The sequence below is a fragment of the Vitis vinifera genome, chromosome 7, assembly GCF_030704535.1.
Source record: "Vitis vinifera cultivar Pinot Noir 40024 chromosome 7, ASM3070453v1".
NCBI lineage: Eukaryota > Viridiplantae > Streptophyta > Magnoliopsida > Vitales > Vitaceae > Vitis > Vitis vinifera.
In genome coordinates this window covers 31181650-31208127 of record NC_081811.1, presented here as the reverse complement: position 1 = coordinate 31208127, position 26478 = coordinate 31181650, and the positions used below count along the sequence as shown (strand labels likewise).

The window sequence follows — 26478 nt, the reverse complement described above, 5'->3', positions numbered from 1 at the left end:
GACTGAAAATTTTAAAAGCAGAAAAATCTGAATTTGAAACCTATGAAAAATCACTCGACCCGACAACCGGCTGTTATTTCCCTAATCTAAAACCTTTCTTCTCTCTTATTAGGGAACATCTCTCTCTCTTTCTATTGGCTTCATCACCTATACAATCCTGAGACCCATATAAAATTTCTCAAAATTTATCTCAATTGATATAAAAAAACCATTAATCCACAACTTCAACCTGCGTGTTTCTCTCTTGTCCACATAAAAGTACAACAAAATTGAGCATTCCATCTTAAGAATGTTTGGATAAAAGATGACTTCAAGAGGTGTATCTATGATTGTGAATTTACTACTGTAGTCCGTGCCTGAATAGAAAGCTGGAATCCAAAATATTGGCTTCGTCAACAAGATATCTCTTCCTATCATTGAGTCGCATTTTGCCCTAACCCCAAATTGAAATTTGAAGGTAAATAATTTATATTTATTGTTATTTAGTTCATTTGTTTGAAATGGAGCACATCAATGATTTTGGAGTTGTTGATGGACTTGAACTTTTGTGTTAGGTTGTGGAAATCATATTATTCCCAAATAACCATATGACCTACAAGTCGCATTGAATTCAATATATTCGATTGCAAATAGCATTGTTATTTTTAGAACTTTACCTTAGGTATTACTTTAATAGCCCTTAGGTATCATTTTAATGTACATTAGGTACTACTTTAGTTAAACTTGAATACTACCTATTTGAAGCCTTGGAACTTCAATTGTGAACATTACTTACTTCATCTGCGATCCTTAAAGCATGTCATTATATAATTATTTAGAGTGCTCAATGTGTTCATCTTTCTTATTTTGGGCAATTTAGGAATATAAAATAGAGTCAGCAAATAGTGTACAAGAAAGATAATATTTTTCCCTTTGACAGTCAAATCTCATATTCCAACTTATTGGAGTTTGATTGTCATATTACTTTCAAATAGTTGGCTACAAACACAACTTCTGTATGCTTCACCTTCTTCATTTTTTTTTTTTTAATTTTATTTATTTTTTTAATGTTGGTTACACATTTTCTCATCAAACCTTTTTAATTTCATTTCTTTTTTTCACTTTTTCATCTTTTCATATTTTATTTATCTATAAAAGTTTTAAACACAAAATAATTATATAATAAATCATTAATGAAAATAATTTTAGAGGTTTAGGAGATAAGATTTTCTATATCCATACTAAACAAAATATTTATTTATTCTTATCACATATAAATGAAATAAAACTATTTTTATCATATTATTTTAAAATTTAATTTTTTTTTTGATGTGAAAATAAGAATTAATGATCACGATTTTAATTTTTTTTTGCTTATGGTTTTAACATAACAATGATTTTAACCTTTTGCTAAGTTAAAATGTTAATTTTCTTATTGAAATAAAATAAAAATTTGACCATGGTTCTAACCTCATCCATAACCCAAAGAAGGGTGATGTATCATTCATTAGATGTGATACATATTATAGATATCAATGGTACTTTCTTTATATATCATGATACTCTCTTTATACAACAATGTTACTTCTTTATATTCAAGTGTTAGATACGAGGTATTTTAATCTATGTCACAATAGATGTGAGTAGGTAAACAAGTGGTTCTAAAAATTTTAACCAAGCAAAAGGTTAAAACCATGGTGTACAATTGGGGTATGTGTGTGTAATTATGCAATTTGAACGAGTAATGATGCACAATTTAAATAAATTAGGGGTGCACAAAAAATTAGAATCACGCTCAAACTGTTTTATTTTATATAAAAAAATGTAAACATTTTAATCAAACAAAAATTTATAATAATATGATAAAAATATTTTTATTTAAACTACATGCCATAAGAATAAATAAATATTTTGTTTAATATGAATATAGAAAATCTTATTTTTTAAATCTCTAAACTTATTGTCATTAATGATTTGTTATAGAATTATTTTGTGTTTAAAGCTTTTATAAATAATTAAAATATGGAAAGATAAAAAAGTGAAAAAAAATTGAAATTAGAAAGGTTTGATGAAAAAATGTTATTATTAATCAAATGTATTAAATTTGATTTTTTAATGTGCGGCAAAAGGACATTAAAAAAAATAAAAAGTTGTGTATCATCGTAAACCCTAAACCCCAAGGCTTCCCAAGAGGAGTGACGGCAGAGTCCTGGCGGAACACAGCGTTGCTGCGTTGTCATGGCGGCCACGGCGTCCACCACCACCACTATTGCAAGGCATTTTCTCTCCCCTTCTCTTCTCTCCTTTCTTCTGATAATAATATGATAATATCGGTCCCTTTTAGCTAAATCTGAAGCTATTTAACAGGCGATTGAGGGCATTCAAGAGATGGATGAAGTCACAGGGCATAGACTGCAGCGACGCCCTAGAAATCACGCATTCCCTCGACCAGGGCATCTCCGTGTACGCCAAATGCGACCTGGAGGAGGGCGATGTTGTGGCCACCATTCCCAAGGACTCGTGCCTCACTGTCAAGACCTCTGGTGCTAAGGACATCATTGAAGAGTATGGTTTTGAGGGTCCTCTGGGGCTCTCTTTTGCCCTAATGTATGAGATTAGCTTGGGCCATGCCTCTCCCTGGGCTCCCTATCTTCATCTCTTGCCGAATTCGGAGTCGTTGCCGTTGGTCTGGAGCCTCGATGAGGTTGATTCACTTCTTTCTGGTACTGAGATCCACAAGGTGAGATTTGTTGAGTCGTTTGTGTTGCTGGTTGTAATTTTGATGTTGGATTCAGATGTAGGTTTATGGTATTGACTTCGTGGGAGGGTTAGAAGTGAAAATCACACTTTTTTTAGTCATAACACTAATAGATTCTTCTTAAAATCATTTCTGGACAAAAAGGGTTACAGATTAAAGGCATTTCTACTAGAATCACTTTCGAAGGTAAGATATCTAGGTATTGAAATTTTGATGTTGCATTAACCACGACTTACCTCAAAAGGTTTAAGCTTTTGTGTAATGGATCAACAATGTGTAGAGAGATGGGTGCTACTTGATGCCCTCCTTAAATGTGGCCTCCTCCACAAATGCAGGAATGAATAAATGAAGATATTCAAACCCAATATCTCTATAAAGTGAAACTCAACCACCCACTATGTTAAACTCCCACATAAGCTATCTGTATGCCATATGGTACTGACTAGGACTGAATGCTCTACCTCAATGGTGGTCTCCTTTCACATATTGGTTCAACAAATGGGGAAATAAATAGATAAAGATATCTGATCTAAAGTTATGATACCTTGTTATATTATTCCTTACCATAATGGACCAATGATGTGTATACAACTGAGTGACACTTATCATCCCCATTATACATGTATCTTCTTTTACCATATGGGTTTAATAAATGGATGAATAAACAAACAACGGGATTCTAATCCCCCGATCCTCATGGCTACCAGTTGCTTCAAAAGCTTCACTTTTTGGAGGTTAACCAACATTTTATATAAGGTCAACTAACTCTTAGCAAGATATATGCACATAATAATTGTTAAGGTAGTACATTTGATTAATGAAGATTAGAGAATTTAGTTGATTAATAAAGGCTAGAGAATTTTCCATTGCTATTTATCATCATCTATGTAAACAAGAAAATTTTGACATCAAAATTTACAAGTCTGTGCCCTGTAGAAGTAATGAAAGCTAAAGTTTCAAGTTGGTGACTGTGCAAATAAAAGTGCATTGCACAACCTATGAGATTTTAGCCTTCTGATTTTCCACTTCTTTTCTGCTTTCGTTGCATTGTTTTACAATCTGTTACTACTGACACTTGTTTAGGGCATGATCATTTTAGTTTAACAATTCTTCTCCTTTTGTTATTTTGGTACACTTGTAGGCAGATAGTGAAAGAAGATAAGGCACTTATTTATGATGACTGGAAAGAGAACATTCTACCCCTTATGGATTCAACATCTTTAAAGCTCAGTCCAGACTTCTTTGGTGTTGAACAGTACATTGCTGCAAAAAGCCTTGTTGCATCTCGATCTTTTGAGGTAGATGATTACCATGGGTTTGGGATGGTTCCTTTGGCTGATCTGTAAGTTGCTTTCTTTGCTGCCCATTTTATGAGTATACCATCATTTAATTGGGTCATTTGAATCTCACATGATTGACTATAGATCTGATTTGCTTTTATTCTTTTATTTTTGTGGGTATGGTTTACGGTTTACCATATATATATATATATTTTAATAGGTAACTTTTGTCCCCATTGGGACTTGAACCTGGAACCTCCAACAAACCCTCCCCATCCTTTTACCACTTGAGCTAGGCCTCAAGGGGCAGTTTACCATATATTGATATGTATGTACTTAATTGGACTATTTTACATGGAAATTTTAATTTTTGTGTTGGGCATAAATTATACTAAATTCAACATGAAGAAACACTGACCAAGTATTTGCATTAGTTACCCAAGTCCAACTATGCAGGGTTAAGCTTTTCTGCTTCCCACTGTTACTGAAGTTACATTTTTGATAGACAGCCTTATGTAAAAATTTTGGTTTCAAAGCATTATTTTATGGTTGTAGTATTGCATGCTCATATTATGAATTTATTAATAATAGTTGTCATCATGCAACATAGAGGGTGGGATCTATCTTTCTATGCTCAACTGATCAGTTCTTGCTATAGTTAAAGCAGAAGGGCTCAGTGTAACATTGATGGAAGCCTAGTTTTCAGAAACTCTTACCATTTCTTGATCATTCTCAAGTTTATGTTCTTGTCTCTTGATCTCTTCAATTTGTGTATTTGAATCTGTTTTCTCTGTGTAACCCATCATTTACTATGTTAGGGTCCCATCTTACGATATCTTCTAGATGAGAGGAACTGTATTAAATTTATCATACTTGCAGTTCACCGATTATTTAGGACTAGGAGGTCTAGGAAATAAAAGCATCACTCCTCTTAAGGGTTCTACAGAATTGAATTTTAGCAAAATCATTTTATAAATGGAGATTTATTCTTGTAGCCTTTAGATTTATCACTTGATCAATTTTCAGAACAAGAAAAATTTCCATACTGCTTCATAATGGAAGCATCCATGGAGTGAAATAGTCAGCATGGAATGTAGCAGGAGAATGACCTCCAATCTCCTTGATAATTGTTGTCCTAGAGAAGTTAGTTTTAAAAATCCACTTCTTCATGATATCCAAATGAGATTTTCTCCTCAAACATTCTTGTGTTCCCTCGTTCTGGTGGGTCAACAAGTGTCTAAGAAGCATAGTGAAGGCTCCTACCAACCTTATTATGGGGCAAACATCTTCTGTGGCATTGATCATGAGACATCAAATTTTGAAAAGAAGCAATTTCAATGTTTAGATCTTAGTGGTTGAACAGCAAGGGATGATAAGTTGGTCCACTCCTTGATGGGGGTTGAACTTTGAACAGGACAAACTTGGTGGATTGATGGAGGATGCAACATGGCAAGGAAAAACCATTGGATTCCTCTTCTGGTATTAAGCCTAATAATTTTCTAGCATAATTTTACTCAAAAATGATTCTTTTGCATCTTGGATTCATTTCCTTCACCCAGAAGGTACATTGTTGTTATCCCTAGTTTACTTCTTCACTTTGAACAGCAGCATCCTCTGGGGTTTTGTTTCTATGAAATTCTATTTCTTGTAAATCCTCTTTTCAAAGGGAAGGATGCTTTACATTGTGTCATATTTTGTATCATTTGCTGCTGTTTTTTTTTTTTTTTTTTTATAAATAATTTTCTTTTCTTTTCTTTGCTTCCTTATATAAATTTTCTGAGCTTGGCAGAGAAGCTCTTTTTCTTATCATATGCCTTGATATGGTTTTTGTTGGAGTATCTATCAAATGTGAAGTTGCTTTGGAAAAGCTTCTTCTTCTTTTGAAGTTGGCTTTAATAATTGATTGAAGTCCAATCCACTTAACGAAGATTGGTTGTACCACTGTGCATCTGTTTCTTTAAAGATATGCACACTGAAACAAGGAAATAAAAGTATAAAATTATTCTTTTTAGTTTTTGCATGGAAATGCAAAACATGGTATTGCAAGTACTTTAAGGGTGTTTTTGCAAGATGCTTTGTCTTTTCAATGCCATGATTAAGGATGTTATTTGCTTTATTGAATTTAGGTGATGCTCACATCTGCCCTGTACACATATAATTACATCGCAGAAGCATCTTCACCCCAGAGTTAGCTTTCTGTTTGTAGATGGATGTGATCTTGCTAACATGAAAAGTCCTTTTGTGTTTTCCAGTGGTATATTAAAATATCTCCTTTTTATGAGCCTCAATATTCCTTTCCTTCTTTTGTGTTTTTAACCTTGATAAATGATTTCTATGGATTCCAGCTTTAATCACAAGACGGGAGCTGAGAATGTACACTTCACCACTGAATTGTCTCATGGTGACTCCGATAATGATACAGACAACAATGATGAGGGCAACAATATGAGTGATAATAAACCACTTCCTCAAAATTCTTTCGATGATGGTAACTTGGAAGACCCTTCATATTTGGGGAATGATTCGATGATTTTGGAAACAATTATTGTGAAAAGTGTCAAAGCCGGGGATGAGGTTAGCATTTTATTTGTTCAGATGTCTCACCCTGGTTAACTTCCTTTCTTCTTATGAAGTCCACACCAGCTTTGCAACCACTAATACTGGATTGCCACATATGGGATGTTTGATTTTGTTTCTCATTTTCTTTGTTCTTTTCCTGTCAGGTATTTAATACATATGGGTCTATGGGTAATGCTGGATTGCTACACAGATATGGATTTACAGAGCCTGATAATCCGAATGATATAGTGAATATTGATCTTGAACTGGTACTTCATTGGAGTTCAGCTTTGTTCTCTGGTCGGCATAGTAGAGGAAGGCTTTCATTGTGGAGGAGGTTGGATTACCATGGATGTGTGAGCCAGAATTCTGAATATTTTGAAATCTCATCTAATGGGGAACCCGAAATTGAGCTGCTGATTTTGCTTTACATAATGTTACTGCCAGAGGAAGCATATAATAAGCTGGATCTTATAGTATCTACTGCAGGAAATTTGAATGAAATGGTGATTTCATTGGAAAGGGGCATGATTCCTTTTGGAAAAACTTCAGAAATAAGCAAGGAATTGTTGCTGACCAAAAGTGTGTGTGATGCCCTGTTGGCACTTGCAGATGCTCGGGAGAGCTTATATGGTTCAAATTCTGTAGATGATATTGATGCATTGAGGAGTTGTTGCATAAGTGATCAGAAGTTATACCATTCTCTGATGTTGCGTGTGAGTGAGAGGATGATCCTCAAGAAGCTGAGGACTTATGCTGCTACTGCTGCTGCTCGATCACACCCAACTGCAAAGGGAACTCTTTCAAGGAAGAAGTTGAAGAGAACATGAAATGCACCACAGACTCAAACAAGGCATTCATTCCATTTCTATCATACTTTGCTTGTGTTTCTACAATGCTGCAATCTGCTGGCATTTCATCAAAGATATGCAGTTTTTTTATGCTTTCTGGATTAAACATTGCCTTGTTATGTGATTTTGGTTGAAATTTTACCTTTTCCACATCTTTACTATTCTGTACACCCATTATCCCGTTACCTTAGAAGTTGGATAATCTATCTGGGAATATTATTGAAGTTTGTTGAGGTACTATGTTCCATGGTTACAGGATCCAAAGAAGTTTTAAATCCATTCATAAAATGTTCATTTCTTACTTCCAAACGTCTATCTTGAAGTAAAGTAATCTGGAAAACACCTCATGGCATTCCTTGTGTTTTAAAGCAGGTAACTCCCTCTGGTAGCATATCATAAAGTTAAATATCAAAAACAGAATCAGGCTACTGATCACCAATCCGAAGACATGAAATGGATTTTCTTGTTATTTATATTGCAATTTGATGTCCAATTCATTGCCCAAATGACTACCATAATATCTTTTGTTACTAATACCCATTTGAGAATTGATGTCATGCGGATGGTTTAGATTTTCTAAATCTTCAGCCAGACATTATAGCATTGAGGCTTATGATTGAGCCCCTAGTATGAGAGATAAGACATGTGCCTCTTCTGGTCTTATACTGCAAATTTATGTTAACACCTTTATTTAATGTTTCATTCACATGCATTTCCTCTTCTGGTCTTATATTACCTACTTAAATTAATGCTTTTGTCTATCAGTTCATTGACATGCTCCAGTTCTAAATGATGTGCCATTGGTTGGAATTGAATTCTGCTATTACAGTCCATTCATCTCAGTTATTTCATTTTTTTTTTCCGGGGTGGGGGGCCTTCTTAGCTCCACCACTGGTTAGAAACTTAAAATTGAATTCTGCTACATGCCTCTGTTGTTAAAACCCATTCATCTCTCAATTATTTTAATTTCTATGACATCTTACCATGGGAAAAAATATTAAGGAAGAATTGTGAGATATGCTAGAATTGGATACTTTCTACATATCACACGGATTGCTGACACTGCCGATCAATGACGATTCACAGCGATTAAGTCACTTCCTCTAGTTATGAAAGGAGAAGATACTGAGCCAGAGACCCTCTTCTATTTGCGTGATTTCTGTGCACTGGAAGACCCACAAACCCAGTCAATGCCGTCCACCAAAATGAAACCATCCATGATTTCTATGGCATACTCGAACCCATGTATAAGGTTTGTGCCAATTGTTTTTTTTGTTCTATTCTTTCTGTTCTTTTTGCCTATCAATTTTTTTTTTCCTTTATTTTTTGAAAAATTGTGTGAATCAGTTTGGAGAACTCATTCTATTCTTAATGTTTTAGCATTATTGATCCAACATCTTTTAATTTTCATGGAATTCTTAGGACATTGCTAAGTGTTAAAACTTAGAATAGCTTTTTCTGAGATAGTGAAACCCATGATATACTTTTTATGTTATGGTGTTTCCATCCAGATGGTTCATTTCTTGTTTCTATGTGATATGAGCTTTTTCTTGTTTGTAGAGATGCGTCCATGGGACTGAAGTTGTGCTATCATTTTGTTGGCTAGATGTTCAACGATAATTTTTGAAGCATGCTTGTTGTCCATGAGCCTAAAAAAATTGCTGGTCAATCCTAATGCAATCCTAATTTTCCTTAATACCATGAAATAGGAGAGATTAATTATCAAAATAAAATAGTAACCTAGCTTTGGTACCCTGGAATGGATGAATTATTAGTAAAGTATTAGAAAAGTGTTATTCTTCTGTCTCTCTTCTTGACAATAATGATTGGCGGCAAGCCAAGAATGTGGTATTGCTGGAACTTGACAAAAGTTATTCTTCTCTCTCTTTGATGACATGATTAACCACTATCTCTCTCTCTGAACACTGGATACCCTGCCACTACTTACCACCCAATTCAGAGAACTCAGTCGTCGAATTGATCCAGTTGTTAATTCTATTGCTGGAAGATTGTGGAGACTTCTTTTATTATTTTAATATGCTTTCTCCTGCTTGTTAAAAGTGATGGTGGGTGAGAATTGTGATATTCCATAGGGTGAAGGATGATGGTAAGGTGGAATTAGTCATATTAATCCCTTTCTTTCCTATTTTCAGCTCAAGTATCCAAAGCTCCTGGAGCTCCAGGTTAAGGAATTGCTCATGGCATCCAGCTTCAAGTGTGTGAATGATGATAAAAAGCATGGGCTAGGTCATGGCACATGGATCCCCTTCATGCTTATGTATCCAGAAGCGGATATCTTGGTGTGCCAGTTCTCCATTCAGACAAAGAGGGATGGAAGTTGTCACTACAACATGGGAGGCATGGGCCCCTCCCAGGGAGGAAGGTGTCCTAGTCATTGATTCTGGAAGTGCTACTCATAATCTGAGTGTCCATGGTCTCAGAAGTGAATCTGTTTCTTGGGCATATGAATTCTATACCTTGCTGAAAGAAGCACTTTTTGATGGAAGGTAATTGTTGAATGATTGTATTTTTCATCTATATAATTCTGTGCTTTTAATGCATATATACTTCACAAGAGGACGTAAAAACAACCTGCCATAGCTCCGGACATAGGGTTGCCTAATTAATTTAAGTGGGCAAGCAATATATGCCATTCTGTTCTCTGCCAATGATTAGATTACAAAAATGCACTTACCTGTTCATTGATGTAAATTGGACAACTGAAATTTTTTTAACATATGCCTATTAGGAAACCAAGCCTGGTTCGCTGTTATCAAAATGACTTTTTCTGTCTGAATATTTAACATTCACTGTGTCTTCCAATGTGCTGCTGTTGGATTTGTATGTGCCATTTGGCTGATAATCTCATTTGTAGGACACCTATGTATGTTTTGTTTTGGGCATTTTTAATCCTGATATTGTTTTAGAAGGTTGTTTGAAGTTATAGCTGATTATGAGTGAATAAGGTTTCTGGTAATTTTTTTTTTTGTATATTAAATTAGAAGCCATACTACCTTTTTAGCACTTTATAGGAGAGTTTAGAAATTGAAAGCTTTGAAGTGTGGTAACAGTTTAACACTTTGATTTTATTTTATTATTTTATTATTATTGTTTTTAAATTTTTTTTGGGATTCTCTATTTGCTTCTGGATCAAACAATTCTTGACTAGGTAGAACATTTATATCTTATCATTAAAATTAATATATAATGAAAAATAATAACTTTAAAGGTTACTTAAACAAAAAAAAGTATTAAATTTATTATTATTTTTCATGATTTTAACTATAATTAGTGCAAATTCCTCTACTACCACTACTCATATTCATATGAATTAATTTTATGTATTTTTGGCAGACTACACATTATGTTTATGTACTTATATTTAGGGTTTTTTTTTTCTTTCAAAAGTACATGTTAAGAACATATTAAATATCATTATTAATTATCTATTTCAAAAGGAATATTCATTAAAGTAATTAATGAGGTCAAATAACGGAAGGATATATTGTCTTTAATAATATTATTGTAAATGTTTTTGTTTTTATTGTCTATTATAGAAGTTCTAATGATATTGTTGAATGTCGATTTCATTTGACTTGTTACATAATAGTGATCCATAAGATAAAACTATAGTTTTTGTTTATTTGTTTTTTATTTGGCTACCGGAGCTTTGGGAGTTGTGATTCTTATAGAATTTTAATTTCCCATCATAATATGAAGCTAAAAAGGACCATGAATTATCTCTTGGAACACTGGGATAATGTAGGGATGACAACAAGCTAGGCTTGGGATGGTGGGGCACTCCTATCCTACTCCCATCCCAATTATGTTGTTATCTCCCATCCCCATCCCAAACTTGTGTCGGGATATGTTGATTTGTTCCCATTCCCATTGATGAAAGGATTAATAACCCCATTCCCACCTTGTCTTGAATGTGGATTTTGTCAAATTTGGTTAGGTATGATTAATCCAATTCATTGCAAAATAATGATATTCTAATAATCTGCCAAATATGAAAAAAATCATTTGAACAATTCACAATAGAATAGAATGAGCAATGAATCAAAGAGAACACGGGTCAACATCAACCATGAATTTAGATCCCTCTCAAGGTCAATATTTGAATCAAGACTTCATCAAATCTACTACTTCAATGGCTTTCATGTTTTTCTTGAGTTGTGCTCTCAAACAAATGCTTCAAGTTGATGTTCTAGATGATTGTGTTGCGCGTATTTAGGACAGAGAGAACGGGGAAGCTCGAAGATGCCAATGATGGGTGTGATTGAGTGGTGGATAGGAACAATGTGGCCTATGACTAGTTTGATGCGGCGACAGAGGAGTTTAGGACATTGAGGCTAAAACAAGAGCAACATGGAATTAATTTGAGGCTAAAACAAGAGCAATATGGAATTAATTTCTTAGTCTTTCGGAGGAAGAAGAAGTGGCATTGATCCTTGAAATAGGGTTTTAGGTGGTGCATTAGAGGAAAAAGAAAGGGTCATTGGAATTAAGGCAAATGTGAAGAAAGAAGTATATAAATAGTGAGTTTTATTTATTTATTTATTTATATTTTTTTATATTATATATATATATATATATAGTTTTTTACTAGTAATTGAAGGATAATTTCATAAATTAATATTTGGGGTGAGGCAGGTAGGTTGTGATAAAATCCATTCCCGTTCCAAACATAGTTCGGGTTTTTAAAATATTCTCGGATCCATCCCATATCCAATTTTTATATTTCATACCCATTCTAATAGGGGGTAGGGTAGGGTGGGTTACCTAAGTAGCCCACAAAACTGCCATTCTTATGTCAATGTAACCCAAAATTACCTTTTAAGGTTATCTCTTGATACACTAACTCTATATTGCATGAGATAATTCATGACCTTCTTCAACTTTATAAGAATTACATCTCTCAACGACTATTAAGTTTAACATTTTTGGTTTTTAACCATAAATGATGATTATCTAATAAGTCAAATAGAAGTAGTTATTCAATATTGTCATGAACATTGTTATAAATAGACCAATATAGATGAAGATAATTATAATAATATTACTTACATGTTTTCTTAGGGATCCAAACGTGTGAACATACCATCTTGTCGCATCTAGTAGGTAAGCATCGTGCTTTATATTTTATTTCTTTATGAAATAATTGCTACCTCATCATTATTTAATATTTCTACTATTTTTATTTTATTTTTTTATGGTGTCTTTTTATAGTAGTTCAATGCAACACTATTTTATTTTATTTTTATGATAAATAATTTGAAGTATATAATTAAAATTTATACCATTAAACTAAAAATTGAAGTATTCTTTTTTTTCAAAGCAATACATAAATATTGGTGTATCTATGAAAGATTATATTTTTCTTGATAAAACTAAGAAAGAAGGTTAGTATCATTTCTCTTCACGAATATACGAAAACAACTGCTCGACCTGTCAATATAGTTGATTAATCTATTAATTTTTTTTTAATTATAATTTTGGGTCTTGTCATTGGGTTTTTATTCAAGTCTTTGATCTTATTTCATGTCTTCCTTTTCTTTAATGTAACAGGGAGTACAAAAATAAAATTCTATTGGTTTAAATTGAAAAAATTTAAAAATAATCTGCATATACTTGTTTATGAAATAAAAAAAATGAATTAAATGGGATATAACTTAAAATATATTTTAAATATAAATAATAGTTTTTAAAATAATTTTAGACAATAGTTTTTCACGATTACTCTAATATTTTATAAAATAAAACTTTATTTGAAAATGTAAAATGTTTTTAATATTTTAAAAGTAATTTTCATATTTACATGTTTATATAATTATTTTTTAAAATAATTCTTAAAAAATAAATGATAACAATTAAAAAATATAATTTGAAAATATCATAATTTTTTTTTGTTTTTAAAAATAAAAAATAAAAAATAGTTTTTTAAATATGTTTTAAAGTTTTTTTATTCCAAATATTTAGGACGATTACCAAATTGATCATTTAAAATATCGAATTTTCTTGAGGATATTGAATACTTGGGTGTGAAAGATTTGTGTGGGACAAGGAAATCAGGAAACTTTGATCTTACTTTTTAATACCTGCCCGTCACGTGCAAGGCAGTTGTTGGCCTATTGCATCCACGAGGTGGGCAGATGATCATATTCCTTCCTATATGACATCCTAAACAAAGGGCACCCCCCCTTGCTTCTTCATCTCTCAATCAATTTTCCCATCAACATCCGCTTCATGGACACCTTCTACATATCGCACGGATCCCCCACCCTCTCCATCGACGAATCGCTGCCGGCCAGGCACTTTCTCAAGTCATGGAGGGAGAAGGTTATGGGGCAGCCACCCACTTCCATTCTCGTGATCTCTGGCCACTGGGAGACCCACGAACCCACCGTCAACGTCGTCCCCCGAAACGACACCATCTATGATTTCTACGGCTTCCCCAAACCCATGTACGAGGTCTGCTCCCTCCCCCGTTTCCTTTCCTCAATGAATCGGTTGGGGCAACTCTTTCTATTCTTTTTAAGGTTCCGCGTCTTTGATTCCAACTTCTTTTAATCATTGTTTTGGGGTAATTCTCGTGAGCGTTTTCATGGAAATTCTTTTTTGTTGTTGGGAAAGCACCAAGGAGAAAGTAAAAGAAAATGTTAAGCAAAAGTTATTTCCTTATGTTTGGGCCGTGGGAAAAGGTGAGGGACATAAGAATTTTCGTATCATATTTCTGTCTTCTTTTCTTAGATAAAGGTGAGGAAAGTCAAATTTAATCAAAGCATTGTAGAGATCTTAGATGAATTCCCATGTTGGGTGTTTTCTAATCAAAGCATCAACTTGGTCTATTTCTTCTTGCTGTTTGAATTCTGATCCTGACATTAAAAGAATATGACCAAAGGCCTCAGAGAGGAGTGTTAGCTTTGTTCCTATAATGTGACCATATATAATTACAATTGTGTAAATATTATTTAAGGCTATCAATTCATAGGTAGGTAAATTTAGGCATCTAAGAGGTTTATGTATGGAAGACTCAAATTATAAATGGAGGGTTAGTGATGTTACAACTTTTGTAATCTCACCGTTATGAAATTTCTTTGGTACATTATATTTATGAGTAATGGAGGAAAATGGAAAAGTATAATATATGTAATTATAGAGATGCATTCAAGTTAATAACCCACCATTATCCATTAATTTGTACATAATAGGTGTAAATAACGAGTATAACTCCCATATAGTATTTGATGGGATGACTAAGAGACTTACAATTTTTATAAGTTAAAGGTTCCAAGCCACACTCTCATTTTTATGTTCTTTTATTGTTTTATTTTTTAACAACATTGTCCTTTTGTTGTTTGATTTTTTAACAATATACACCACACGAGTGACCCATCCACTATATGAGAGTAGTGAGTTGAAGACTTTAACAATACAATTCACAAGGTAATTCAGTCTCACTTCAAAAGTGATATTGATATCATGAATCAAGGTAAGAATATCATAATTATTTTAGTACTTATATTTATTTTGTTTTATGCATCCAAAATTATTTTTTAAAATAATTATTTCCGCGTAAAGTTTATAAAAGTTTGGTTAACAAGAAGCAGAAGAACAACTACACAGTAGATTAATGTCATGGGAAAACCAAAGGAAACTACAATGAAATTTAATATGTTTAGATTCTGTTGCTTGTTAAAACTGTAAGGAGTCTAGTCGTATTTAATCAATTTCCCTCTTATTTTCAGTTCAAGTATCCGGCTCCCGGGGCTCCAGAATTGGCAAAGAGGGTGAAGGAATTGCTCATGGCATCCGACTTCAAGTGTGTGAATGAAGATAAAGAACGGGGGCTTGATCACGGGGCATGGGTACCCCTCATGCTTATGTACCCAGAAGCGGATATCCCAGTGTGCCAGCTCTCCGTTCAGACAAACAGGGATGGAAGTTATCACTACAACATGGGGAAGGCATTGGCTCCACTCAGGGAGGAAGGCGTCCTCATCTTTGGTTCTGGAAGTGCTACGCACAATCTGAGGACCATCAATCGCAATAGCGATAGCAAAGCGGCGGTTGTGCCTTGGGCATATGAGTTCGATACCTGGCTGAAAGAAGCTCTCCTTGATGGAAGGTAATCATTCAATTCAATTACTATATACATATACTATTCTCTGCAGTAGAATTAAGCAACATAGAATGGGGTTAATGGAGTTGCTCCTGTGTATTGAGGCAGGGCAGTCATTCGTTTTGTTTCATTTTCTGAAATTTATATTTACATGTTCGTGTTCAAGATATGAAGACGTGAATTGCTACGAAGAGAAGGCACCGCACGCCAGAGAGGCTCACCCATGGCCAGACCACTTCTATCCTTTGCATGTAGCCATGGGTGCTGCTGGCAAAGATGCAAAGGCCAAACTCATCCACCATAGCTGGAGCTTTGGTACTCTCTCTTATGCCTCTTACCAGTTTACAACAGCAGCCAGCTGAAATTTGCATTATCAATCCAGGCTGATTTTCAGTCCTTCCTTTGAGAATAAGTGCCGACTCTGTTACTTAATTCCATGTTGATGAATCCCTACTTGTATGATTAATATATTGTAAACCATTATAAGATTGATTTGTCATTGTTATAAGTTGGTATTTGTACTTGATGTTCATTCAACCTCACAGAGTTGGGAGTTAGTTTTCAACCTCAGTTTGGACTCCGAGAATTTGGGGCAAATGTTATGGGTATATTTGGTTCTTGAAAACTAACTCCATCAGGAAATGCTAAAAAAAGAAGAAAAAAAAGAGAGAAAATAGTAGAAGAAAAGAAAATAAAGAAAACTAAAAAATGGATTAATTCATTTTATTTTTTTATGTGAAGATTAAATAATTTAAAAATATATAAGTTTTTGGCTAATTTTAGTTATATCTTTTTTTTTTTGTATTTTTTGTATTTTTTTAAATAAATAATTTGAAAATGTATAAGTTTTTTATTGATTTTAATTATATTTATTTAAATTTTTTTTTATCATAAAATCAAAATATGATAAAATTCCCATTTTTAATCAAATCGAAAACTTTTTTTTTTCTTGGTAATAGATAATTCTTCTTCTATTTTTATTTTTTCAAAATAATTTTGAATCATTTTTTATAAGATTAAAATTTTCTCTTTTGCAATTGAAAAAGTCTTTTGGTTAAAATAATAAATAAAAAAAACAATTTTTTTAATAGAATCCAAGCGGTTATTTTTAATGAAATGGTAAAAAAAATTTCTCATAAAAAGATGCAAATCTGAAAGCTTTTTAGAAAATAAAAAACCATAGATTGTTTTTTTCCCTAGTAAAAATATAAAATCTTCCTTCTAAATAAAATTGATTTTTTTTAATAAAAGGGAGAAATCATCTTTTTAATGAACTTGAATTTCTTTTTTTAAATGAGAATAATATCTTTTATAATGTTTACTTAAAATAAATTTAAAACCTTTTAATGAATAAAAAAACAATGAATTTTAATATCCGAAATTTTTTTTCTTTTTCTTAAATAAAATTGTAAAGGATCATTTCTTCCAAATAAAATAATAAATCATTTTTTCTTTTAAAAAAAAAAAGATTGAATTGAAATATTCTTAGTAAAAAATGATTATTTTCATAACGTTAAAACCCTTTTTTTTTTTTTTTTATTGTATAACTTTTTTTTTTAAATAAATAAACAAATAAATTTGCATTGATATATCTTAGATAAATATATTTTTAGAACTCCCCGTCCATAAGATTGCAAAGTTTTTTTTTTTTGTTTGAAATAATAATAAAAGTCAAATGATTTTTTTTTTAAATAAAAAGTCTTTTCTTAAGGTAAAATTATTTTTTGTTTCAAATAAAGTCATAATTTTTTTAGTTCAAACTTTTCCTCGACGAAACAAAGATGAATTTTTTTTTTAATAAAATAAGATAATAAATAGTTTTTTTGGTAAATATAAAAGGGATTGAAGTACTGTAAATAATTTTGTAAAATTCATTTTCCCATTCTAAATCTTTTTTACTAATCAAATTAACTTGATTTTTAATATGTAAGTAAATAATTGTGAGAGTCCTATTTTCTATAAAAATCAATTTTCTTATGAACAAAATTTAATTGATTTTTATTTTTATTTTAGATAAGTTTATAACAAAAATTATTTTCTAAATAATTCATATAAATCATTTTTCTTAAATAAAAAAAATAATTAAATTGAAATACCTTTGTGGATAAAATTACAAAAATTCATTCTTTCTTTTGCAAAGAGTAGATAAAAATTATTTTTGGAATAAATAAAATCATTTTTTTATATATATTTGTGTTCAATAAATTATCTTAACAGTAATGAGTAAAGATGACTTTCTAGTCAAATCAAATGATTTGTTGTTTTTAAGTTGAAAACATTAATCCAAAATTGTCTTTTTTTTTTTTTTAATGAAAATAAATTCTTTCAAAATTTCCTAAAATTACATCACGAAGTTTGAAATAATAATTTTTTTTTAATTAACCTAACAAATAAATTCATAAAAGTCTCTTTTCACTTATTTTGCTTATTCTTATAATTTAATATTTATCCTGATGTACAAATATTTATTTATATGATTCCTTTTTTTTTTTATACATGATTAATTAATTGTTATATTTATATATATATATATATATATATATATATTTTAAAATCAAGTGATTTTAAATAGTATAAATGTATAAATAGTATTAGAAATGATCTGAAAAAATGTCTATGATATCATGTAATCTCATTAAACGCGATCAAGATATCGTACTTGTATTATAGTCATTCTAGACTTAATCCCAAAATGAACAATAAATACATAAATAAGATCTATTTCATATGCATACGTAATTAAAAGGTAAAGATAATTATCAAGGGTAAATCATAAAATATGACTCATTTTGAAATCAACAAATGTATGAAAGACACCCTTGCTTGGAAGTTGTAAAAGCAAAGCCAAAGATGCAATTTGCTTTTGATGAAGGTGTGCACATGAATGACTTTTTTTACTAGGTGACACCGTTAGGAGAATAGAAAATAGGCAAAGAGAGGCATTAAAGAAGAGGAAGAGCACCCTCAAAGCTAACTTTTGTCTATTTCCTGCCTTCAAAGCAACATCTACATTCCTTAATTTATGAACCCTAAGCATATACGTTTTGATTGTCCTATGCTCTGCTTTCCATTATTTTAATCTCCTCTCATATAATCATTCATTTAACTTACTAATCATCCATCATTGTACTAATTTAAGTTAGAGACCAACAAATAAAGCAATGCATTTGAATGATAGTGGTTTGGGTTTGGTCAAATTTGGTGGGTTTAGTATTTTCTAATTAAGGCTTGATCCATCAACTTTGTTAATTTTTTAACTTTTATTTTCGATAATAGGAAATCCATCTCGAGTAGGAGGGTATTTACCTTGATCAATCAAGTAAATTGTGAACGATATGAATCCACTCATTTATCAAATATCAAATATGTCATATAAAACCCATGCTAACACATATACTTGTTATATTGTTGAATTTATGGTGAAAAATATACATAAAAAAATGACTTGTTTAACAATTGAATATAGTTTAGGTGTTTAAGACGAAATTGGGATGAAATTAAAAATATTTTAGTCATTTTTAAAATTTACCATTTCTTTTTGGACTTCAAGAAACTAGAATCTCATAGATGTAGATCAAAGTAGCTTTAGTGAATTTCATTTTTCATGGCAATATTCATCACAATATTCAAAATGGGATCAAAGCACATTTTTCTAAGAGTCAGGGGTGGATGCCAAATCTTTCATTCTGCTCTTCTTGTAAAAGCATTTTGTGGTGAAAGTGGTTGGTTAACTTTCAGAGTAATAAAGGAAATTGAGGTCTCCACATATAGTTAATTCCATTCAAGAATTGGTTTCAATCCTTCAACAATGTACTGCTCAACTGTAAGTGAAATTAAGTAGCCTTTAAACAGATAGTAGTGTACACTGCAGTTGTCTATGACAACCCACATTTAAGCTCATATTTCAGAACCTACCCTACCCTATCCTACCCTCAGCTCTCTCCTTTCATCTCAACCTGCACTCTCTCCATTCAATTAACCCAAAAAAAAATTGGCTTCGAAGTATGGAATTGGGTTTTGACCATATCATCTTAATATCAATTGGTATCTACATTAATAGTCACTCTGAATCTGTTTTTAGAGTTACTAGCTAGGCAGTGTGGGATTGCTGCAACCCTACCAAAACAATAGTGTTTGTAATGTTTTGGGAGAAAAGGAAAACTGTGGAATTGGGTTGAGATAAGTCATTGGTAAGGGGTTTGGGGAGTGATTCCATGCGGGATGCGTCCATCATCCTCAGCTCATTGATAGAATTTAGAGCTCTCTCTGCTATTGCAATTACTGTCATCACTATATATCATTTACTGCTTTGCCTCTACTATTATTAGCTCCTTCTCTCCTACCCCACAATTTTTATCTCTCTTTTAAAACTTTTCTGCATTCTTTGTCTCTCTGTGATCTCTCTCCCTCTGTTTCTATGTTCACATACAGGCGCACTAATGCCATAGGCTCCTGTTAGCCGCTTTAACTGCTTGTAAATTTCACCATTAAAACTCTAGTCGCTTGAACCCTCTTCCCTGGCCTCTCTCTTACATGATGCTATAACTTCGATGGATTTCATTTCTTGGGTTCTTGTCTTTTGACAAGAAGATAATCTGCTCAGTTGAAGTGTCTTTAGAAGAAGGGATAGGGGAAGAGAAGGAAGTGAGAGTTCATTCTCTGCTGGCTGTCTTCAGCTGTTTAGATCACACAAAATCGATCATTGGAGAAAGATGAGCATTTCAAGGCAACAAGTGGAAGTACAAGTCCCAAAAACCAGCAGTACCCACACAAGAGGAAACGGGCATGATGATGAATCCCCATCTCCTTCCCCTCCATTCAAAGGGGGCATGCACCAGACCTACAAGAAAGCAGCAGTGAGGTACAGAGAATGCCAAAAGAACCATGCAGCAAGCATGGGCGGGAATGCAAGAGATGGGTGTGGTGAGTTCATGGCAAGTGGGGAAGAGGGCACCCTTGAAGCCCTCAAATGCTCAGCCTGTAGCTGCCACAGAAACTTTCACCGGAAAGAGACAGAAGGGGAGTTTTCCTACACCTTCGGCCATCTTCAACCCCTCAACAATACTGAAAGAAAACTCATTTTAGGCCATCACAATAAGCCAATTATGGGGACAAAGTCCATAGAATATCCCACAGGAACACTGGTTTCCTCAAGAGCAGCAGCCCCTCAACACATGATAATGGGATCAATCCCATCAGAGTCTGATGAGCAAGAAGAGATTGGACGTGGTGGGCCAAAGCCAAGTAGTGATCAGCAAGTAAAGAAGAGGTTCAGAACCAAGTTCACCCAAGAGCAGAAGGAGAAGATGTTGAGCTTTGCAGAGAGGGCTGGTTGGAGGATACAAAAGCAGGAGGAATCGCTAGTGCAGCAGTTCTGCCAAGAGATTGGAATCAAGAGGAGAGTCCTCAAGGTGTGGATGCACAACAACAAAAACTTGGCCAGGAAAAACCCCTCCACAGATTGAACCATTCTCTCTCTCTCTCCCCTGTAATCTACTTCTCTCTCCCTTCTTTTTTCTTTCTTTTTTCTTTTTTTAATTGTATTTTTTCCCCATTAAATTTTCCAATTTCTGAGTAATGTGACTTAAATTAATGTAGTTTAGAGAGTTGGATTGCCTTGTTTTCCATCTATTATCAGTTCATGCAGTGAAGAAAGTTCTGTTTTACTATTTTTCTTTTTAATTTTGCTAAAATATTAGAGCAAGTAAGAGCTTTTAACTTATTTTTCTTTGCCTAAATTTCATTTCTCTATTTTTCAAAACAGAAAAAGAATTTTACTTTTATTTTTATTTTGTTAACATTTTTTTTTAAATACTCATCCCCTCCTACAAACAATGTTACCTTCTGTATAATATTGAAATTTGCTTTGAACACAAAAAGTATTAAGGAAAAAAAAAAATTCTAAAAGAATCTACATTCTTTTGTTTGATTTACCAAAAAAGCACAAAAAATTTATATTGAAATTTCAATAAAATAAAGAGTCTTTATATTGCGTTATTGAGAACTTCATTTAAAAAAAGAAAAAATACATTCTCTACAAGCTTTACCAAAACCAACTATAAAAATATATTTAAAAATTTAAATATTTTCAAATTCATGGTGGACATACAAATGGGGAAGATAAATAAATGCAAAAAATATATAAAAAAAATTAAATTTATTTTTTTATTTTCAAATTCTTTGCTACTATTTTTCTTAGCAAACTTTGTGAGATGTAATTGGAGCCAAAATCTTAGTAATAAATAGTTGGTGAATAAAAGAAAGCATTGAGGGTGGGATGCATGTGCTAAAAGAAAGGGTAGATGAATGAGTAAATTATTATTGAAGAAACAAAGAATGTAATTAGGGTTAAGCTTGGGATGCCCAATAAGGGATTTTATTATGAAAAATGGTGGGGTGGTGGGATTTGCTGCGCCGCTAATCTTGATTTTCCATTTTTCTTTATGGTATAAAGTGGTTCACATATGATTCATGATTTCATGTTTTGAATAATCCAAAAGTATTGATTATTCAAGGCATGCATTACACCTTTCATTATCATCACTCTAACCTAACCATACTAATTATACTACTTTGTCTTCTACCTTAGATTTCAAATTTTAACTAACCCAACATTGATGGACATGTTTTTTTTAAAAACAATTCTCAAAATATAATTTTGGAGAATGGTTTTTAAAAAGTAGTTTTTCATGGTTCAAGAACAACTCTACAAAAAATAAATAAAAATATCTTGAATTTGTCCTAAAACATAACTTTATTTCAAAACAAATTTTGAAACCATCAAATGTGTTTTCTAAATTAGAAAACTACTTTATATTTTCAAGTGTTTTCTTAATTAGAAAACTATTTTTTATTTTCAAGAATAACTAAAGGTCTGTTTGGTAATTGTTTTTTAAAATAATTATGAAAAAATAGTTTTTGAAAACTATTTTATGATTTTTATAAAACAAAAGTCTGATTAAAAACCTAAAATATTTTTAACTTGTTTTAATATTTTTAAATATGTTTTAAACATAATTTTTATATATAGTATTTTATTTTTAATCATTCTACATGTTTGTATAATTATTTCTTAAAATAACTTTTAGAAAACAAATGAAAACAATATAAAACAATTAAAAGATGTTATCTAAAAACACCATGTTTTTTATTTTTAAGTTTTCTATTCTTAAAAATAAAAATAGAAAACATAATTTTTGTTACTAAATATGATTTTTTGCTAATGATAAAGCGATTCTAGCTTCATCACATGTTTATGCCATTTAATTGGGTCGGTTTATGATTAATTTGGGCTAAATTTGTCTTTGTTTTCTAAACTTTGATCAAGTTAAACGAAAAATTAAATCAGGTTTAGATTACACCTACCCACCTTATTATTAAAAACAATTGTCTAAACCCACCTTTTAATGTTGGATTCAGATTGAAGTTACACCATTTGTTTGTTTGGCATTTAATATGAATTTTAGATGGGAGCTTCCCAATTTTTTTCCAAGAACAGGGCGTCATGTGAAATAGAGGATCATAAAAAGTATTTGGACAAAGAAAAATAATTATCATGAAAGGATACGATTAAATCTAAATTATTTAATCAAAATCCAAAATGGAGATTCGAAATTTAGCCCTTAAGGGATGTATGTCTAGTTTAGATTGTCGAACGAAAATGTAAAAAACTTAAAATAAAAAAATAAAAAAATGATTTACGTAATAAAAAAAAGACCTTTTTTCTTATAACTTACTTTTGATTGGAGGGCACTTTTACTTTTGATATGCGACCATAGTCAAATTCTCTTTACCTAATTAATAAAAAATGGAAAAAGTAAAATAGAATCAAATTCATTTAGAAACTTAAAACCATTTTCCTCATGTGATTTAAAAATAATTTTTTGTTGGACAATGTTTTTTTTTTCTCTAATATATATATATATATTTAAAAAAAGTAAAATAAACAATAGAAAACAAGTAAAAGTTATTTTCACTTATTTGTTTGTAAAAAAACATAGAGAAATAAAGAAATGAATTTAAAAAAAAATCATAGAAAACAAATGAAAGAGAGCATTTTCTTTTCATTCTCTTTACTAACCAATTCCAAAATCCTCAAAAACGATATTTTTGTTGTAAAAAAAAAAAAAAGAAAAGGAAAAGGAGCAAGAAGAGAATAAGTGAGAATTCTTAGAGAAAAAATAAAATATAATTTCATTATTTGGTCATTCCTTTTTATTGAGAGTTAGGAAGATATTTATATTAATATGGATGATCACTCACAAATTTCCACAATCCAATAAGTTCTCATATTTTATGGCACTCCTCTATTGGATTATAATAAGAATATACCTCGTTAAAATCCTACTAGAAAAAACTCAATACGAAAAACTCTAGCGAGGGAAAAGGAATATGATATTCATTGAATGATTTTACAATTAAAATTGTTATGTTAAAAACCTTATTAGTAAAACCCAATTGGATAAAACCTAAATGAAAGAAAAAAAAAGAATGTGATATATCCATATCAGTATTCTTCCACCCATGTAGATATGATTATATTTTCTTCAACGCTCCAACTAATAGATCTCTCAATTTCTGCATTCCAATATAATATCTTAACATTTTTAATATGATTGATGGTAGCACTTTTGTAAATAAATTTGTTAGATTTGTTGAATATCAATTTCACTATTCTCTTAGAACTCGTGAGTATAGAAAAGTTTGGGAGAGAGCTTAGTTCAATCTCCTTTTATAATCATTATTTAATTTGTGCAATATAAGCAATATTATCTTTATGTAACTTGGTAGCGTTAGCTTTGATGAAGGATGATCCATGTGATTTTTCAATATGTTGAATCATTGACCTTAGTCATACACATTCATGACTTGCTTCATGAATTGGATGCATTTTTGAGTGATTTTAAGAGGTGACCATCATTGTTGCTTGATTGATCTTTAAGATATTCTATCATGTGTTTGACTCTATTCCAATGTCTTCAAGTTGGATGTTGGTGCAAAACAATATCTTGTAATCACATTGAAAAAATATTATATATGGTCATATACAATTTGTAATATGCATCAATACTCTAATGATACTAAGATAAAGGTACTTTTGGATCAAGTAGTTTTTTGTTATTTTCTTTAGGATGAAAAATATTTCTTTTCACTTTAAGGGAACGAACTACATTAGAGAACTTAGTAGATGTGATTTTTTCATATGAAAGTGCTTCAAGATTTTCTATGTATATTGATTAATGGACTAACACTCCATTTGGAAAGCGCCCAATCTACTAGTCAAGACAAATTTTTTGTTTTCCAAGATCTTTTATTAGATAATTAACAACTCTTATAAACTCTTTTGAGTTCAAATAAGATTGTAACAATTAGAAACTTTTTGTAATGATTATAAACTTCCATTTCAATCCATACAAGGACGAAATCTAATCAAGTATAAAACTTAACATTATCTGGAATATATTATTAAATTTTCAATTATTACTTCAAATATTAATCCTTTAGGAAATGATTTGTTTCAAGCATGCCAATAACTCAAGGACTTGGTTGTTTCATGCATTTTAAATCCTCCAAAGATTTGAACATATATATGGATCCACATACACTATAAAGTATACATCAAATCTTTTAAGGATTGTCAATCATATGATTGAATCATGATGAGGATGATAATAGATCTTCGTTGAAAAGTTCATGCTATAATTTTTGCTATATAGCATAATAAACCATTGATATCCAACAATCTTTACATCTTCTAGCATTAGACTTCAAGTCCATTTACATTCAACAAACCTAATATATCTTAGCATTGGATTATAGGTCCAAATGCTCCTCATTTCACCAAAGAATCTAACTTTTTATGTATTACATATTTTTGTTTTAGCCAATTATTCCTATATTGTCATTCTTGCATAATTCATAATTTGGAATTTTCATAATTCATTATAATGTTAAAGTTCATTTAAAAAGAAGATGAATTGTCAGTGAGAATGCTATTTTGATCTCATCTTTTTCCTATTGTGTTCATAATTGATAGAGATCTCTTTTACTTTTAGGTAAGGAGGTATTTATGCCTCTTTAAGGGTCATTCATTTAATTTGTACCTGTATAGGGCCTACTAATTCAATTTATACCACTTTAGAGATTATTTATTCAATATATGCCTCTTCAAGGATTATCTGTTTCAACTATACATTTTCAAAGGCTATGAATTCCTCAATTTTAGACCAATCAATCATTTTGTGGCTTCTTTGAAAATATCAAGTTTTTCATGTGTTTTTATCATCCAAGGAATTACAACCTTGAGTCAATAAGTATATTACACTTCAAGTATACTTTCGATTCAAATGTCGTTATATTAGTTACTTGCCCTAGCAGGACAATATTTTTTGCTTCAATTAGGTAATCATACTTCAATTGTGTGTCTACTATTGTGTTAGTTAATTATCCTTTAAGGACATCAATATATCATATTTGCTTCCATAAAAAAAATTTCCAAGAAATTTCACATCGTTCTTTTGGAACCAACTTCCTTTCCCCAACGACGGGAAAATTTGTTTCATTAAAATAATAATTTGTACAACTTGTCATACTGCCCTATAAGCGTATAGATAAACTAGTCATTAGGTAAAAACTTCTTATTTTTACCTAACATGGAATGTACAAATTTCAGAAATTTCAACCTCCATAGCTTAAAGATAATAATGAGGATACAATCAGATCAACTTTAAATTATAGCAAATTAAGAATTTCAATAATTCGATTCAAAAACCAAAAATTCATATAATTTCTTCATAACTTCCGATTATGAAATTATATAAATTTATATACCTTTAGGCTACAAGTCATACAATAATTTTTTTAAAGAATATATAGGATAATCTAAATAAGAATAACACCCAAGAGGGGGAACATGGTAAATTGGGT

The 26478-nt window shown here is 31.4% G+C and overlaps 3 protein-coding genes across 4 annotated transcripts; all 3 read left to right on the top strand.

Moving 5' to 3' along the window:
* The first annotated feature begins 2122 nt into the window (after positions 1-2122).
* LOC100254620 (uncharacterized) lies at positions 2123-7660 on the top strand. Of its 2 annotated transcripts, XM_002267566.5 has the most exons (5): positions 2123-2255; positions 2347-2719; positions 3883-4079; positions 6363-6591; positions 6741-7660. In XM_002267566.5, exons 1-5 carry the CDS (start codon positions 2218-2220, stop codon positions 7404-7406), a joined length of 1503 nt encoding a protein of 500 aa, XP_002267602.2. In that variant the 5' UTR covers positions 2123-2217; the 3' UTR covers positions 7407-7660. The 2 variants fall into 2 exon arrangements, with proteins under 2 accessions (XP_002267602.2, XP_010653051.1); XM_010654749.3 differs by lacking the exon at positions 2123-2255 and having other exon boundaries at positions 3879-4079.
* A 5897-nt stretch (positions 7661-13557) lies between these two features.
* On the top strand, positions 13558-16089 carry LOC100244355 (extradiol ring-cleavage dioxygenase). Its single transcript, XM_002267660.5, has 3 exons — positions 13558-13901; positions 15179-15558; positions 15719-16089. The coding sequence occupies exons 1-3, from the start codon at positions 13677-13679 to the stop codon at positions 15912-15914; spliced, it is 801 nt and encodes a 266-aa protein (XP_002267696.2). The 5' UTR covers positions 13558-13676; the 3' UTR covers positions 15915-16089.
* Positions 16090-19940: 3851 nt separating this feature from the next.
* LOC100266688 (zinc-finger homeodomain protein 3) lies at positions 19941-21151 on the top strand. Its single transcript, XM_002267711.4, has one exon. The coding sequence runs from the start codon at positions 20265-20267 to the stop codon at positions 21015-21017; it is 753 nt and encodes a 250-aa protein (XP_002267747.1). The 5' UTR covers positions 19941-20264; the 3' UTR covers positions 21018-21151.
* The last annotated feature ends 5327 nt before the right edge of the window (positions 21152-26478 follow it).

What these genes read in the sequence shown, in the direction of transcription:
- LOC100254620 (XM_002267566.5), top strand. Translation starts at nt 2,218, where the DNA reads ATGGCGGCCACGGCGTCCACCACCACCACTATTGCAAG. An exon ending in ACCACCACCACTATTGCAAG is followed by an intron (nt 2,256 to 2,346) that starts GCATTTTCTCTC and finishes GCTATTTAACAG; the next exon opens with GCGATTGAGGGCATTCAAGA. An exon ending in GTGTCAAAGCCGGGGATGAG is followed by an intron (nt 6,592 to 6,740) that starts GTTAGCATTTTA and finishes TTTTCCTGTCAG; the next exon opens with GTATTTAATACATATGGGTC.
- LOC100266688 (XM_002267711.4), top strand. Translation starts at nt 20,265, where the DNA reads ATGAGCATTTCAAGGCAACAAGTGGAAGTACAAGTCCCAAAAACCAGC.
- LOC100244355 (XM_002267660.5), top strand. Translation starts at nt 13,677, where the DNA reads ATGGACACCTTCTACATATCGCACGGATCCCCCACCCTCTCCATCGAC. An exon ending in TCCCCAAACCCATGTACGAG is followed by an intron (nt 13,902 to 15,178) that starts GTCTGCTCCCTC and finishes TCTTATTTTCAG; the next exon opens with TTCAAGTATCCGGCTCCCGG. An exon ending in GAAGCTCTCCTTGATGGAAG is followed by an intron (nt 15,559 to 15,718) that starts GTAATCATTCAA and finishes TTCGTGTTCAAG; the next exon opens with ATATGAAGACGTGAATTGCT.